This window comes from Leptodactylus fuscus, chromosome 4 (genome assembly GCF_031893055.1).
Source record: "Leptodactylus fuscus isolate aLepFus1 chromosome 4, aLepFus1.hap2, whole genome shotgun sequence".
NCBI classification, from domain to species: Eukaryota; Metazoa; Chordata; class Amphibia; order Anura; family Leptodactylidae; genus Leptodactylus; species Leptodactylus fuscus.
In genome coordinates, this window is record NC_134268.1 from 165497986 (window position 1) to 165512653 (window position 14668).

At 41.5% G+C, this 14668-nt stretch overlaps 1 protein-coding gene across 1 annotated transcript in view; it reads right to left on the reverse strand.

Annotated features, from left to right (window-relative positions):
- Window positions 1-2324: 2324 nt before the first annotated feature.
- STT3B (STT3 oligosaccharyltransferase complex catalytic subunit B) overlaps window positions 2325-14668 on the reverse strand; it is an 81640-nt gene continuing 69296 nt past the window's right edge. Inside the window, exons 11-16 of the mRNA XM_075271326.1 lie at window positions 11264-11451; window positions 10419-10590; window positions 7918-8091; window positions 7405-7518; window positions 6200-6412; window positions 2325-4230 (exon numbers count right to left, since the gene is read on the reverse strand). Of these exons, the coding sequence (XP_075127427.1) occupies window positions 4150-4230; window positions 6200-6412; window positions 7405-7518; window positions 7918-8091; window positions 10419-10590; window positions 11264-11451 (942 nt within the window). The 3' untranslated portion in view covers window positions 2325-4149. The remainder of the gene's footprint in view (window positions 4231-6199; window positions 6413-7404; window positions 7519-7917; window positions 8092-10418; window positions 10591-11263; window positions 11452-14668) is intronic.

Below are 14668 nucleotides of genomic sequence, written 5' to 3' on the forward strand. Positions count from 1 at the left end.
AATAATGTTACCTATATCCTGCAGATCAGTATAATGATGGGGTTTCCAAAATCTTTACATAAACATTGAGTCCCCATACTCGGTCACCCTTTATAGTTCCATTCATGGAGCTGTGCAAGGAGTCGTCTTCTGCAGGGTAAGTTGTAGTTTTTAATGACACTTAGGGATGGTTTGACATTTTGATGTGGCAACAAAAAGACAGGTCAGCTATTTTGATTTTTTTTTTCTTCTTCTGCTATGGTTTTCACTGTACGGGCTAAAAAAGAATGTATATGTCCATTTTTGAACACAGGAGAGTTTTTATTTGTGATCTATGAAAAAGTGGGCGATTTCAATTTTTTATACTTCCAATATTTTTTGTTCTTGAATATTAGGAGTCTGATCACTAGTTCAATATACTACCATACAAAATTGTAGTCTATTGGGAAATCCTTTCACTTCTATTACGAGCTGCAGGTTGGGATGGGGAAGGAGGCAGCTCAAATATATTCGAATATTTTTTTTTTTTTTTTTGGGAGGAAGGGTTAACAGCCCCTTATACAGTATAATGGCCCCCATTACTGCACCCATACAATAAAATGCTTCAGTGCCCCCCCAAAGACATTAGTTAAAGAGGACCTTTCATCAGATTGGGCACAGGCAGTTCTATATACTGCTGGAAAGCCGACAGGGTGCTGAATTCAGTGCACTGTCGATTTTCCCGATCTGTGCCCGGTGTAAAGCGCTATCGTTCCCGCTATCGTAGCGCTTTACAGTCAGAAGGGCATTTCTGACACTTAGCCAGCGACGCCCTTCTGCCCAGCAGCGCCTATCACGCTGTACTGTGGAGCGGGGAGGAACTCCCCCCTCCCTCTCCTGATAATACTCGTCTATGGATGAGCACTGTGAGCAGAGGGAGGGGGCGTTCCTCCCCGCTCACACTGTACTGCGCGATAGGCGCTGCTGGGCAGAAGGGCGTCCCTGGCTAAGTGTCAGGAACACCCTTCTGACTGTAAAGTGCTACGGTACCGGGACCGATAGCGCTTTACACCGGGCACAGATCGGGAAAGCCGACAGTGCGCTGAATTCAGCACACTGTCAGTTTTCCAGCAGTATATAGAACTGCATGTGCCCGATCTGATGAAAGGTCCTCTTTAAGTACTGCACTAATCTGTCTGGTTCAGATTCAAATTCAACACAAAATCCCACTTTTATTGACTACTGCAGGCTCAGAATCATACAATTCCTCATAAAAGTGCCCACTTATGCAGTTGGGTGCAGTCATTCCGCCCTGGGAGCACTGCTTATACTGTGCTACAGAATGGGTGACAGCAGTGCGAGGATCAACTCCCACTACACAGGCTGGTGCAGGCAAAAGCAGTGCTCCAGGGAGCTGAAGGCCACGCTCTAGTGTGGCAACTGCCTCATTTTAATAAGACTTCACACGTGTTTTTGTCCAACACACATAACCGTTAGAGATGAGCGAGTACTGTTCGGATTAGCCGATCCGAACAGCACGCACACATTGAAATGGACGTAGCCGGCACGCGGGGGGGTTAAGCGGCCGGCCGGCGTCAAAGCGGAAGTACCAGGTGCTTCCTTTCATTTCAATGCGTGCGTGCTGTCCGGATCAGCTGATCTGAACAGTACTCGCTCATCTCTAATAACTGTATGTTTTATCACACTAACATGATTCTTTTAAATGGTGCTGACAGCTGCATAAGTTTGGAGAGGTGATAGACTCCCTTTAAAGATGACTTTTCGGAGGCCGCCTCAGGTTCCGGACCAAAAAACGAGTAGCTGTGACTGAATGCCGGTGCACTGCATTGGCATCCAGTCGCGCACTCTGTCCTCCTGACTAGGCCCATTCATTGGCTCTAATCCGGAGCAAAGTGTCTTCAGGCCGATTTGCGAAGTGAGGTGGAACAAGCGGCTCCCGGAAAAAAGACCTGACCGTCTCCCATTGATTTCAATGGGAGCCATCTTTTTGGTCAGGATTTTGAGGCGAATACGGCCTCAGAATCCTGACCAAAAAACCCCTGTGTGAACTTACCCTTAATCCCCACCATTCCTGAGCAATTAGTTCCAACCTTATATTCCAATTCCTCTGTCTTGAGCTGAGGCAGAAAGCATTACGCCCCCTATGAGAATGTATTTTTACAAGATCCTTGACTATTAAAGCCTCATCATTCTTGTGCATTTGCTCATTATAATAAGCCCAGTTCACAATGCACCTGTCTTATTAAATTTCCCCCATTATGTTTCTTGAACAGTTGTATTTGGATTTATCAAAGTGATTTTAATAAAAATTAAAAAAAAAAACCCACCAGAGTTCTTTCTTTCTCATTTATTTCAAATTAAAAGTTTTTACTGCATTTCTGTCCACACATCAATTCTTCATAAACATTTTCAAAATAAGTTCCTTTAAGCTGTACCAAAAATCTATACCAAATAGCTATTAAGTCTAATCTTCCTCAAGACTGGCCGCCATGTATGACAGTACACACGTTTAGAAATTGGCCATTTTAATATTTTGCTTAGAAACAAAAACAGGACACTTTACATAAAACCTTAATTAAATCTTTATTTTTTTTTCTATTGTCAATTTCCAAAGTTTTTAATCCAATATACAGATTGCCAGCATTTTCTAGTGGCCTTGGAACCGCATTCAATGCTTAACAGCGATGCAGCTTCATGGTATGTAAAAATATCACAAGCTTGAAAAACAAACTGAAAAAAGTTGATATTCTTTTATGTGAGATACCACCAGTTCTGACCTCAATTTTATTATAAAAAAGATACATCCTAAACACAGGGTAATCCAGTAACCATTGTGTCAAAGTCAAGTTTAACAAAAAAAAAAAAAAAAACTAGGAAAGAAAATCATAAAAAATGCTGACATCCGTCAAACTAAGAAAAGTTCAAGTCTGCATAATGCCAAAAGCCGAAAAACTAGAAGATCCACCCAAATGTTCAACCCAATATACATTTTAGTGCATGACACTGACAGAACTGTCACCTTTATATTTAAAAAAAAAAATTAAAAAAACTAAATAAAAATAAACTGATAGCCATTATTAAACATAACCAGTTAACTATACTGCACTTGTATTATCAAGAGGAAAAAAAATGAAATCAAAAGTGATTTAGAAATTCTGGTCTAGCTCAGATACCCTCTGTGTAAAGTCAGGAACATGTCTGTATACTTGTCAACTTTTTATATGTTTTAAACATGTAAACATTCAAACTTTTTTTGGCTGTTTGCATTTTTATAGAAGTGTGCAAAAAAACAAACAAACAAAAAAAAAAAAGACATTCAACATCTGGGTTCATGCCCTGGGTTTAAGTCTCCCTGACCTCTTTAGTCTGTGTTCAGTATTACTGTTACTGCCATTAGGCCATTGAAGGGGGGCAAATAACCTATACAGTGGAAATATCATCCAAATTGGTTGACGTTAAAAATAATCCAATCCAAATGTGGCTACCAGCTGGCCAATGACTTAGTTGAAACTGACTAATATTTGTCTTGGATAAATTTATGATTGCTGGAAATGTGCTCAAAGTTGTCCTGACAAAAACACAGCAGCAATTACAGAAAAACAATCAAATCTAAGCAAAAAAAAAAAAAATTGCAAATAGAAGAGAACAAGAGGAACCATTGCTGTCTGCCACTACATGTGAATGGGCATTGTAGTTTAAGAAAATACAGCTCAAGGTTTATTTATTTATTTTTTTTTTACCTTTATTGTGATTTTAAAAAAAAAAATTGACAAGTATGCATATGTATAGCAACCAAAATAGAGGGCTCTTTGGTGCAAACAGTCCAAATTGTCAACAATTTCAAAATTATTTTAACCCCACCCACAAAAAAAAAAAGAAAAATAAAAAATCCCACAATCAAAGAAACAAACAAAACAAAAAAAAAAAATATCTGCTGTTACTAGAGGACAGCAGCTCTGTCTGTCTGGCTTCACGTTACAAATCTAAAACAGCTGTTCTTAATAAGCCAATAAATATATATTCTGTAATCAGACATTGCCTGAAAATTTTGTACAATATTCTGGACCAAAGATGGTTCTGTACTCTCATGCCACTGAAGAACATGAGCTCATCTAAAGGCAAAGACTGGTTATCGCTCAAGGACAACAACTTCCTGGGAGATCAGATGGTCTAAACGGTCTTCTTGCTAAGTTTCTTGCCTTTCTTCAGAGCCAGCTTGTTTTTTATAAAACCACGCTTCCTCTTCGATGTCTAAAAAACAGGTGGGAAAAAAATATTTAGAAGAAAGTCAACATGGCAGCTTGAATGAAGTTCTAAACACCCGCATAGCATTTATGACTCTCTAAGGCTGGGTTTAGAATACCGCCGCTGTCCGCCTAGGGGTCTCCGACGCAAACCTCAGGGAAACTGGACAGGGGACAGATTGTCGGCGGTCAGCTTTAAAACACATTAATTTGAATGGGTTTTTAAAGGTGACTGCCGGTGTCTGTATGCGCCCTCTCTGCTTGGAAATAGAGATGACCGAGTACTGTTCGGATCAGCCGATCCGAACAGCACGCTCCATAGAAATGAATGGAAGCACCTGGTACTTCCGCTTTGACGCCGGCCAGCCGCTTAATCCCCCGCGTGCTGGATACGTCCATTCATTTCTATGCGAGCGTGCTGTTCGGATCGGCTGATCCGAACAGTACTCGCTCATCTCTACTTGGAAACTTTTTTTTTTTTTTTACTTTGCACAGACACAAAGTCCTGAATGTAGGACTTTGTGTCCGTGCAAACCCCGTCCCCCAAAAAAACGATTTCCAGGTGGAGAGGCCACATACGGACACCGCTGGTTACCTTTAACAACCCATTCAAACGAATGGCTTTTAAAGCTGACCACCCCCCCTGTGCAGTTTCCCCAAGGTTTACGATGGAAACCCCTCGGTGGACAGCGGTGGTAGTAAGCCCTCAAAAAAGTGTAAACATTTTAAACTGGGGCATAAAATTTGGCACAAGTTTCAAGGCCTTTACTCTGAGAACGATAAAGTTAAAACAGACATAAAAAACAAAACAAAAAAAAAACCCACCCCGCACACGTTAACAGGTAGTGAGAACCTAGCCTTACTTCACCTTACTTTTGTATGGATTCATTCTAGATTGCAGCTGCTGTTAAGCTCAGATAGTTGACCTGTCACTCTACAGCAGTTCTGAGAAATGTTCTTTCCTGTTTAAACAACTTGATAAATGAGTTGACTTATTAAATCCTGAGGAGTACATCTAATGAACTACGCCCAATTAAATGTCCATTACCAATTTCAGTCATAGACAACCGAGAACATGAATTACACTGCTAATGTGTAACCATTAACTGGCTGTATAGCCAACTGATGGAAAACAAATATTAGGAGATGGAATACCTTCCTCATGCATCTTATACGATGTGTACCGCAGGGCACTGCGTCTGCACTCACCTCATTTTAGGGCTCGTTCACACGTGGGGTGGGTTTTGACAACGAGAGAGCCGCAGCGAGCCGCGCCACTCTCAGTTCAAAACCCACCTGCCACGACTATCGCGGTCGTGGCTTTCCCATCCGCAGCCAGCTCAAATAAATGAGCCGACATTGGAGGGTGGTGCTGCTGCTAGGCGGAAGCTGCAACTCAGCGTGCTGCGGCTTCCGCCTGAAGAAAGTGCAGCTCGCTTCTTTTTTTCCCCGTTATCGGCAGCTGCAGATAGCGGGAAAAAAAAAAGCTAGTGGTCTCCATAAACCACCATTGAAAGGGGCGGATTATGACGTGGATTGCGCTGTCAAAATCCGCCCCTTTAGCCCCGTGTGAACTAGCCCTTATATATGTATAACAGGCACCATCTGCACCAGTTTTGTGGTTTAAAAAATAAATAAATTTGGCAGACACGTTTGTTCCAGACAAGCTGGACAGGGCCTTCTAGGGAATGACCGATCTAATATAACTAGCAAAAGGAATTGATGTAAATCACAAATCTATGCTTGGTCATATCAGGTGTACGTTTCAATAGTCTGCGCAAGGACAGCCAAAGATGTGTGAAATTTGTAGCAATATGTCTGGATGTAAATTACAATCCACATCAATGCGGACACATTTGCTAGAGTTACTATGAGTTATATCCACTGAGCAGATTCCAGACCAGCAGTGACCAAACTGCTCATACAGTGGCATGGCTAGATGTGCGGCCACCAGCCCTGGAGACATAAGAGCTCACCTTCTTAGATAAATACTTCTGTTTAGGGACAATGTTGGTGATCCTCGGTTTATGGTCAAGGGCCTCTCTGTTTTCTAGCTGTTTGACTTTGTATATTCTGACAAGCCAGTGTTCTGAAGTGAAAGCCTCTTCCAAGTGCTTGAACTTGATGTCTTTATTTCCAATTTCTGCATTACGGGTCCGATCAAAGCCTGGAGGGGTTCGGAAGTCTAACTGTAAACCAAGGAGAAAGAAAAAAACAAATCATCAAACAATAGCAACACAAAGACATTGTAGTCAAATATTATATGTAGAAAAGTCAACACAGATAACTACTGACCCCTGTATCTGACGGAGAGGCGTAGCTTATCTATAGCACTGTAACATGGCACTAGGAATCAGTACAGCTCATCATAGATGTCCTAATGGAGATATATCAGTGCATGCTACCGCTAGAGATGTGGCGTTTCCCCATCTATAATAATCCAATAACTCCCCCATAGTCCACACTAGATATGCGAGGTGTGGTCCCAGAAAACACACTATATATTCAGATGCCAAGTTTGGATACTACTAACGTCACCAAGTCACATTTACTAAAACATACCCAATGATTTAACAAGAGACAAAACCACTCACAATGCATATGAAAATCTAGTTAGGTCACAAAAGTCCTACACAAGAGTAGGGCCCTTTTGGAGAGATAGCACACACCGCACCTCTGGCTGAAAGCTGGGCCACCAATGTGTTACAGTGAAATATTAAAACTCACTTCCCTCTTGTCACCGGCTGTGCGGTTTTGCTGGTTATCACATGGTAGTGACAAGCTGCAGGTAGAGATCCATCGTTTCGTGACGCTTAGGGAAAACACTGGTGGTTTTGGCTAGTGTAGCTAAAGCTACACACAAAGTACGAGACCACCCTCAAGGTCAGGACTACTTTTTTTTGTAGTGCCGCTAATAGATTTTAACTGTTCAGCTACAGCTACAGTTCAGAATTGTGTACAGTCTTGTAGTTATTAGATAAATCAATTAGTAGGGCAACAAAAAGTCACGTTTGTACAAACAGTCAGCCTACTCCTCGTTTTACGATGTCGGCAGCACTTCCTCCTTGCAGTGGGAAACGCCAACAATGTCGAGGGGTAATGATCAGGTGCAAACATTATTATAAAAAAAATTAGGTGATCATCGCCTTGTGTAAATGGGCCTAGAGTGGTGCAGACTTACCTGCATTTCACCAAACCGATAGTAGGACATTTTATACATGAGGCAGTTGAGCAATGTTGGCGAGCCGGCCTTGTCTACTCGGAATTCACCTTGGGGTGTAAAATAATCACTTTCCTATATGAAGGAAGAAAAAAAATTATTAACAATTGGTCCTTATATGACATTTTTTAGGTAAACTGTTTTGACCACCACAACAAAATTGCCTTCAATGATTAAGAAATCCCTAGGAGCACTACACCTGTAGGCCTCAGTTTAAGAAGAGAGGCACTAGTATACTAACATTTGCATGTGAAGGTCCCATACCTGGTTATACTACATGTTATATAGGAAGACCCTATTCCAAGCCTGGAATGGTTATGAATGCAAGGTTTATAGGGTACCTTACAATGAACAAAAAAAAAGCATTTTTTGCACAATGTATTTCCATAGGTTAGCTTTTGTGAACAAGGTCCTTTTAGTAGCCTTGGATCCAAATGCTCATTATGTCTGACACAAGGTGGCACATGTTCTTACCCGGATATCCTTGGGATGCTCGCCTTCTGCTATTCTAACCATCCAGAGAAATTTATTGATGTCATCGCCAGAATACCCAATCACTCCCCCAAAGATGATCAGAACATAATCTACATCCAGGCTACGCATGATTTCATAAGCGGCTGATTCGTTTGAAGACATGGCCTTCCCAACCTGGAAGAAAATTGAGATATAGGAGTCAAAATCTGAGAAAGTACAGAAGGAGAAGAAAAAAAAAATCCCATTTACATCTGCTGAACATGCATCCTCTTCACAGCCAGGAACATTCTACTTACATTAATATTTTACATCTTTCCACGTCTATATTTCACGCTGAGCCATAGAAACAGGTTATATAATATTTTGTGCACTGCTATACAGAAATAGTCTTCTAATATCAGTGTAGTGATGAGTCGACAAAGCATTGCTAGCACTGCACAAGCTACTTTGGGGTGAATTCACATTGTAGGCTTAGTGTAGAAATTTCTGTAACTGTCCCATTTCTCTAAATGAGGTTTGTGGAGATTCAAATGAAATTTGTCACATGTGAATTTCTCATTATTTGAACATCCTGACTGTAGACAGAGGTCCCACTTAATGACCATTTATCAGTCAATGTATATCTGTGTATTGAGATTAAGACTGTAATGGTCGAGGGCGGTTGCGTTCCCAACACAGGCTTTCTAGTCGCTTCCTGGGAGCCCTGTAAAAGGCTCCCCTTTAAGTTTGAAAGTGGATCCAGAACCCAGCCCAATGGATAGAGAAGTTAGGCTCACCTGCATGAAATAGTGTTTTCCCCCTTCAAACTGGTGAAGAGTGGTTTTGTCAATATGCAAGTAAACTTTTTGGAGTAATGCCAATGTCCTCATAGCTCCAAAGACCCAAGCGGCAACAACCTTATTGCTCCAAAGAACATGCTTGCTTTTATCAATATGCAGTCATGCCTCGGCAATAGAGGCGCCAATTCACAAAGGGAACGCTTTGATGCAGGTGACCTTAGTCTATCGCAGGGCTGAGTTCTGGAGACAGACTACATTTAATATTAGAGCATCTTCTAAGATAGATATCACAATTTAAAGGTGCTGCCTAAATTATGAGGTGATGCTAAGAAGGTAGACTCAGTTCTCACTTCTTATGCAGCAGATTTCTTGCAGAAATGTTTGCAATTGGAAGCCAGTTCCAATTAACTATGTGGTTTCTACAAGCCCTAGTGTGCACGAGTGACCACCACCCAACGTCTATAGGGCTGACACATACTACACTAACACATACTACACACATTGGGGGTAACTGATGGGAATAGTGGTGCCATTTACCTCTTTCTGCCTCCTGCTCTACACTTTTTATACAAGTGGGAAGAAAAGCTTTGTCCGGTCAAATGTACCAAAACTCATGGCAGAAAGTCATACCCGAAATATATGCTAGCTCCACACTGACTTAGATTTCAGTTCTGTTACCCGAGTATGCTTCTGAATTATTAAAGGGAGTTTCCCACGGAAGACATTTATTATTTACGGCAGAACCACAGAATAGCTGAAAGACTAGGGTTCCACTTCTGGGATCTTAATGTATATCTAAATAGATCAGCAACCTCCCATCCCCCCCCAAACCTTCCATGTCGCAGCTCTCAACTTGTCATACCTTGCTTAGAAGAATGTCCTCAATAATTGGGCTTAGTCTCACCAATGTGCCGTATTATGTACCGCTAGAATGCCATAGACTTGTACTGTCAGGGCGGTGGGTATTCCTTACCATCCAGCAATGACACACAGTTGCAAAGCCCATCCTGACAGTGGGGTGATATCAATGCTGAAATGAACAGCAGCGACATCTCCAGCACAAGGGTCTATACCTCTAAAGGTGACATTGTGCTGAATTCAGCGCAGTGTCTGCTTTCTAGCGGTATATAATGCTGCACATTAATGAAGAAATGAAAGGTCTTAAGAAAACAGCAAAGCTGTGTCTGTACCACCAATAAGTAAGCCACACTCCTTTTGTAAACCTTCCCATTGAGGACAGTCTACTCAGCGAGGTCACAGCAATGCAAATGGAAAGTGAATTAGTACTTTCACATGATACTACAGATAGCCTGGATGTCTTACAAGTCTTATGGAAAGTGGCATATAGAGATCTGATACATAGAGATGGAAAGGTATGGAAACTATGGGGCTACAGAACTAGAAGGACCCACTTCTAGGTATGCAAAATTTCCAGATAAGTTTATGAATAGGATATAAAAAAATGTCTGTATATTAAAAGAGAACGTAAACCCTTGAGCCTGATGCTTGGTTCGAAAATACCTCCTAAGTCCTGCTTCACATTAGCGCATTCATGAAAAATGAACTGAATTCTGGCGATATTTCCTGTACTAAAACCTGAGTTAGGGCCAGGACTCCCAGCATCATGGTCATCTGGCTCCCTATGGGACTTCTGTATGTACTGAAACCATGGCTACAGTATGGCACAGTCGTCCAAGCGAAGAGGTTTCTCTGTATACTTACCAATGCTATATGACTATTATTCCACGTGTTATTGTCTACAAGCGTTGTCCGATTAGCCATTCCTGCTATCTGGTAACCGTAATCCCACCAAGACATCACGCGGGCATGTTCATCAGTGTTTTGCCTTAGCCAGTAGTAAGCTTCTCTAAAGTCATCCAAAATGTTTCTTGTTCTGAAATGAGACTGATGATGTCAAACAAAGCATTGGTAACATCAGTTGCCTGATCCTGTAAATGATCCCTCCCCCCAACAAACAGCCCCATGCATATTAAAATTAAGAAAACCCCTTTCCACTTTTTGACCACTTTCAATAATAATTTTCCTAATGCTACAGTGTCTCTTCAAAAATAAGACCTACACCGAAAATAATCCCTAGCAAGATTTTACAAGTTGGAGAGAAATATAAGGCCTACTCCAAAAATAGGTCCTAGCTAGTTTAACCCCTTCTCCAACATCTGCCGTGCGATTACAGCAACTGCCAGGTCCTTAGTTAATGCCTGCGATCTGTGTCTACTCTGGAGGCATAGTTAAATGTGACCCCCCACACACACACATACAAAGTAGCACCACAGTCTCCAGTGCCAGTTCCAACCACCTATAGCTACTGTACAGGGTCTCCGCTGCAATGTACAGCAGAGACACAGAATTATTGCCCGTGATCAGAGTCCACTCTGATCGCGGGCAGTGTTTAGAGTGCCAGTCCGTGGCTGGTCAAGGATCGAAGTTGGAATGCAATTTGTGACAGTTTTTGAGTTAATACGCCACAAGACGCACACCTGACACCAGCATAACTGTCGTCGTCCCCCCACCCACTCATCAAAACACATCAGGCTTCAGGTTCTTACCCATCGTGATTGTATGACGCCAGCACCACACTGGGACTCGAGTAGGCATTGCTAGTTACCCAGGTGCAATGCACAGCAAACATCATCAGCAGCATAAGCATCAACATGGTGACCACACTCTTTATATTCGGTCCCAGCCCCTCCTCGGTCTTCTCCTGCTCAGACACATGTTTTCTCACTTTTCCAGCCTGAACGGACACAGATAATATTAGCTGCAGAGGTCTTCACAGTAACTATGCCGCCTGTCAAGCTGCCATGATGAAAGTGGGGCCTGAAGAGCCGGTAATTACTAGTAAAACACGTCAATGTCTTTTTAGGTCAAAACTGTTTACATCTGATTGACTGGGCTAATTCTTAGCTCTAATTCACTCTGAAAGTCCTGACAAATTACAGTTTTCACATTGTCTAAATGCTTATTGCCTCTAATAATGTCGTTTCTGGTTACAGAAGAAAAATATGGACATATTCTGCATAAATTAGATATATTGCCATAAAGCAGAATAAATGTATTCATGATTATAAGGAGAATGTAGACTGCAGAGCGGAGGTGGTTGCAGCAGGATTTTTTTTCTATATGGTATTAGGTTCTGGATCACCCAAGTATTGATTTACTTTAGGTACAATAAGCGAAAGAAGCGGAAAGTGCCAGACAGTGTGATGGATTCCTTGGTCAATTGTAAGGATCTTCCTGGTCTCGCCTTCTCAGGAATACAAACATAGAACTAGCAAGAAACTAGGACGACTTCAAGCAATGCAAATGACACTCCACCAAAAATAAGAAAACTGTCTTTAGTGCCAATGTTTCCTAAGGGACATTACTTAAAAGTCTGTTTTACCACTGAATATCTCCCTTCAGTGTTCTAGTAAAACGGACGTCCTGACATCTCATAGTAACAGATATCGGCTTAATTTAATGGCTCATGAACATTTAACACCAATCCACAGGGAGGGAGAAAGGAAAAGTTTGGATCACAGGAATCTTAATGGTGTCCTCAAGTTCTCTGTGTGAATGGGGCAGAATATGGGATGCTGCAATCACTGATAAAACCAATACAGATCACACCATCAATTTAACAAAAGTCCATTGAAGAGTGGTCATGCACACACAGCCTGCTCCATTCACACACGAGACTCGTATAACCTCTCTCATAAGTCCTAGAAGTTCCAGTGCTCGGACTCCCAGTGATAAAATGTTTGTTAGTCTACTGCACTTAAAGGGATTGGTCCAGTATCTGGAGGATATTTATTAGCTAAGCCACACTCTTGCCTCCTCCTAAAGTGTAATGTTATCTATAAATACTGTGACCTGTGTAGTGAAGGTGAATAGGTAAGATGCGACCATTACCTACAGTGAATGGGAGCCCTATGTTACCGACACATAGATAATTTCGGTCATTGTGATCCTGCCCGGGCAAATAATGAGACTGCTGCAAATAAATCTCCTACAGAATAGGAAGTGTCAGACTATTATTAAGCTTAGTGGTCAGTGAACTGTGGTATTTTAGGCTGGATAGGATTCAGTCTAACATTACACCAGATTTTGTTCCATCTGGACTGTGTGCATGAGGCCCAAGGAAAGCATAACAGAAGTATAGTAGCACCAAGTGTCTGGAAAACTGATAAAATAATGTCTTAAGAAGTCCCCAGCACCACCAGTGCTGTTAGTCAGTCCTGAAGAAATATTAGACCATACTACGTTCTGTGACCAAAACACATGTGATTTACCAGGAACTGCTGTGGTTTTGTAATGTAGTTATTGGCACTGCAGGTTGTACAGTACAACAGGTCTCTGTCTCTTTATACATATATCTACGGCTGTATATTCCAAAGAATAGGGCACACAGATGTAGCACGTTAACCCAAACTTCTGCAACTGGGTAAACTGCTGCAACGTGATCTCTTATCACATAAGATAAAAATCATTAGAATTTTTTTTTTTTTTTTTTTTTTTTTTTTTTTGTGGTCTTCTGTGATCAGATATCACACTGCAGCAGTTTTTCCTTCGGCAGCATCTGTCTGCATGAATATGTGTTATGCACATTTTATACATTTACAAAATATGCTTTTTTTTTTAAACATTTTTAGAACATATGTTGTAAAACACTATTATGTATAAACAGTAAAACAAGCCGTGACAAGTCATCTAGGTCTACTGTTGCCTTGGCAGTAAATGGGTTAAGTTGAACGCCTGTGATGTGCTGTTGCTCTTTCCTAAGCGTGCAGGAGCAGCCAGCTATTCCCCGGTGGCCTCTTGGCAGACTAGTGTTCATAATGTAACACTTACACAGCGGCAGGCAATCCGGCATTCACCCCGCCGAGTGGCAACCAGCATGGAAAATAATCTGACATTCAGAATGATAATTGTATAATCAAACCGCTATCCCCCCGCATCCAGCGCCCAGACAAGGGCTTTCATTTTGTTGAGTAATTAAAAGTAGAAAAAAAAAAAACGTGAATTGCCATTGTCTGCACTTCATTACCTAACTTCTTATAGAGGTGGTTACACAAAACAGAGATTAAACACTGCGCGAAACTCCACATCAATTACAGCTGGCCATGCTTATCGGGGCAAGAAACAGTGAATCAATGCAAAGGAGATAAGTCTGGAGAAAAATTACGTCTTTTAAATATTTTAAAGAGCGGGTTAAAGCGGCTAATGCTCTTTATGATAGAGTTTCCCAGCACTGTTACTCAGATACGGTATCATTTAATTGCTCTGGGACGTATCCAATCTTTCCATACCTCTTTAGGAAGATAATTGTATGGATCATAAAGCTGTGAGAGGTCTAAACCAGAGGTTGTTTTACCTACATTTAGATTAAATGTCTGTATTACCTATAGAATTTTAACTAACTATAAAGGGGAACCCTACCCAGTAATGACAAATGTAAAGTCCACCCGATGCCAGCTGGCCTGATGGTCCTAATGCCGGGCCTACATATCAGATAGCTGTCATCTGAAGGCTTGTGATAGAGAGCAACAAGCAGCTATCATTGGCAGGGGCTTATCTCCCTTCACAACAAAAGTGCTGGGCATCATGAAATCCATCAGCCCAATTCTTAACCCCACGAACATCGGGGGCTATGCCCCTGCACCAGTAGCATTGCGTATGATAAAACAAGAGTGGTCCACATGAAAACGCACAGGACAGATCCATGCTACAAGTATTAAACCTGCAACATGTCAACCATCACTGTAAGGTTCACCTGCTAATACAATCTTCTAGAAAAATCTTGAAAAAAAAAAAAAAGTCACGACAGTAGCCTGAGGATAAGGATCATGTAACTGCCGCAAAGCGTATCTCTAGATGGCTGGCCCGTATACACACGTATAGAAGAAAGAACACATCTCTATAAAGAAATAAGTAAAAATAAATTGAAAGTTTTTATCTATTTGCGATTTTAA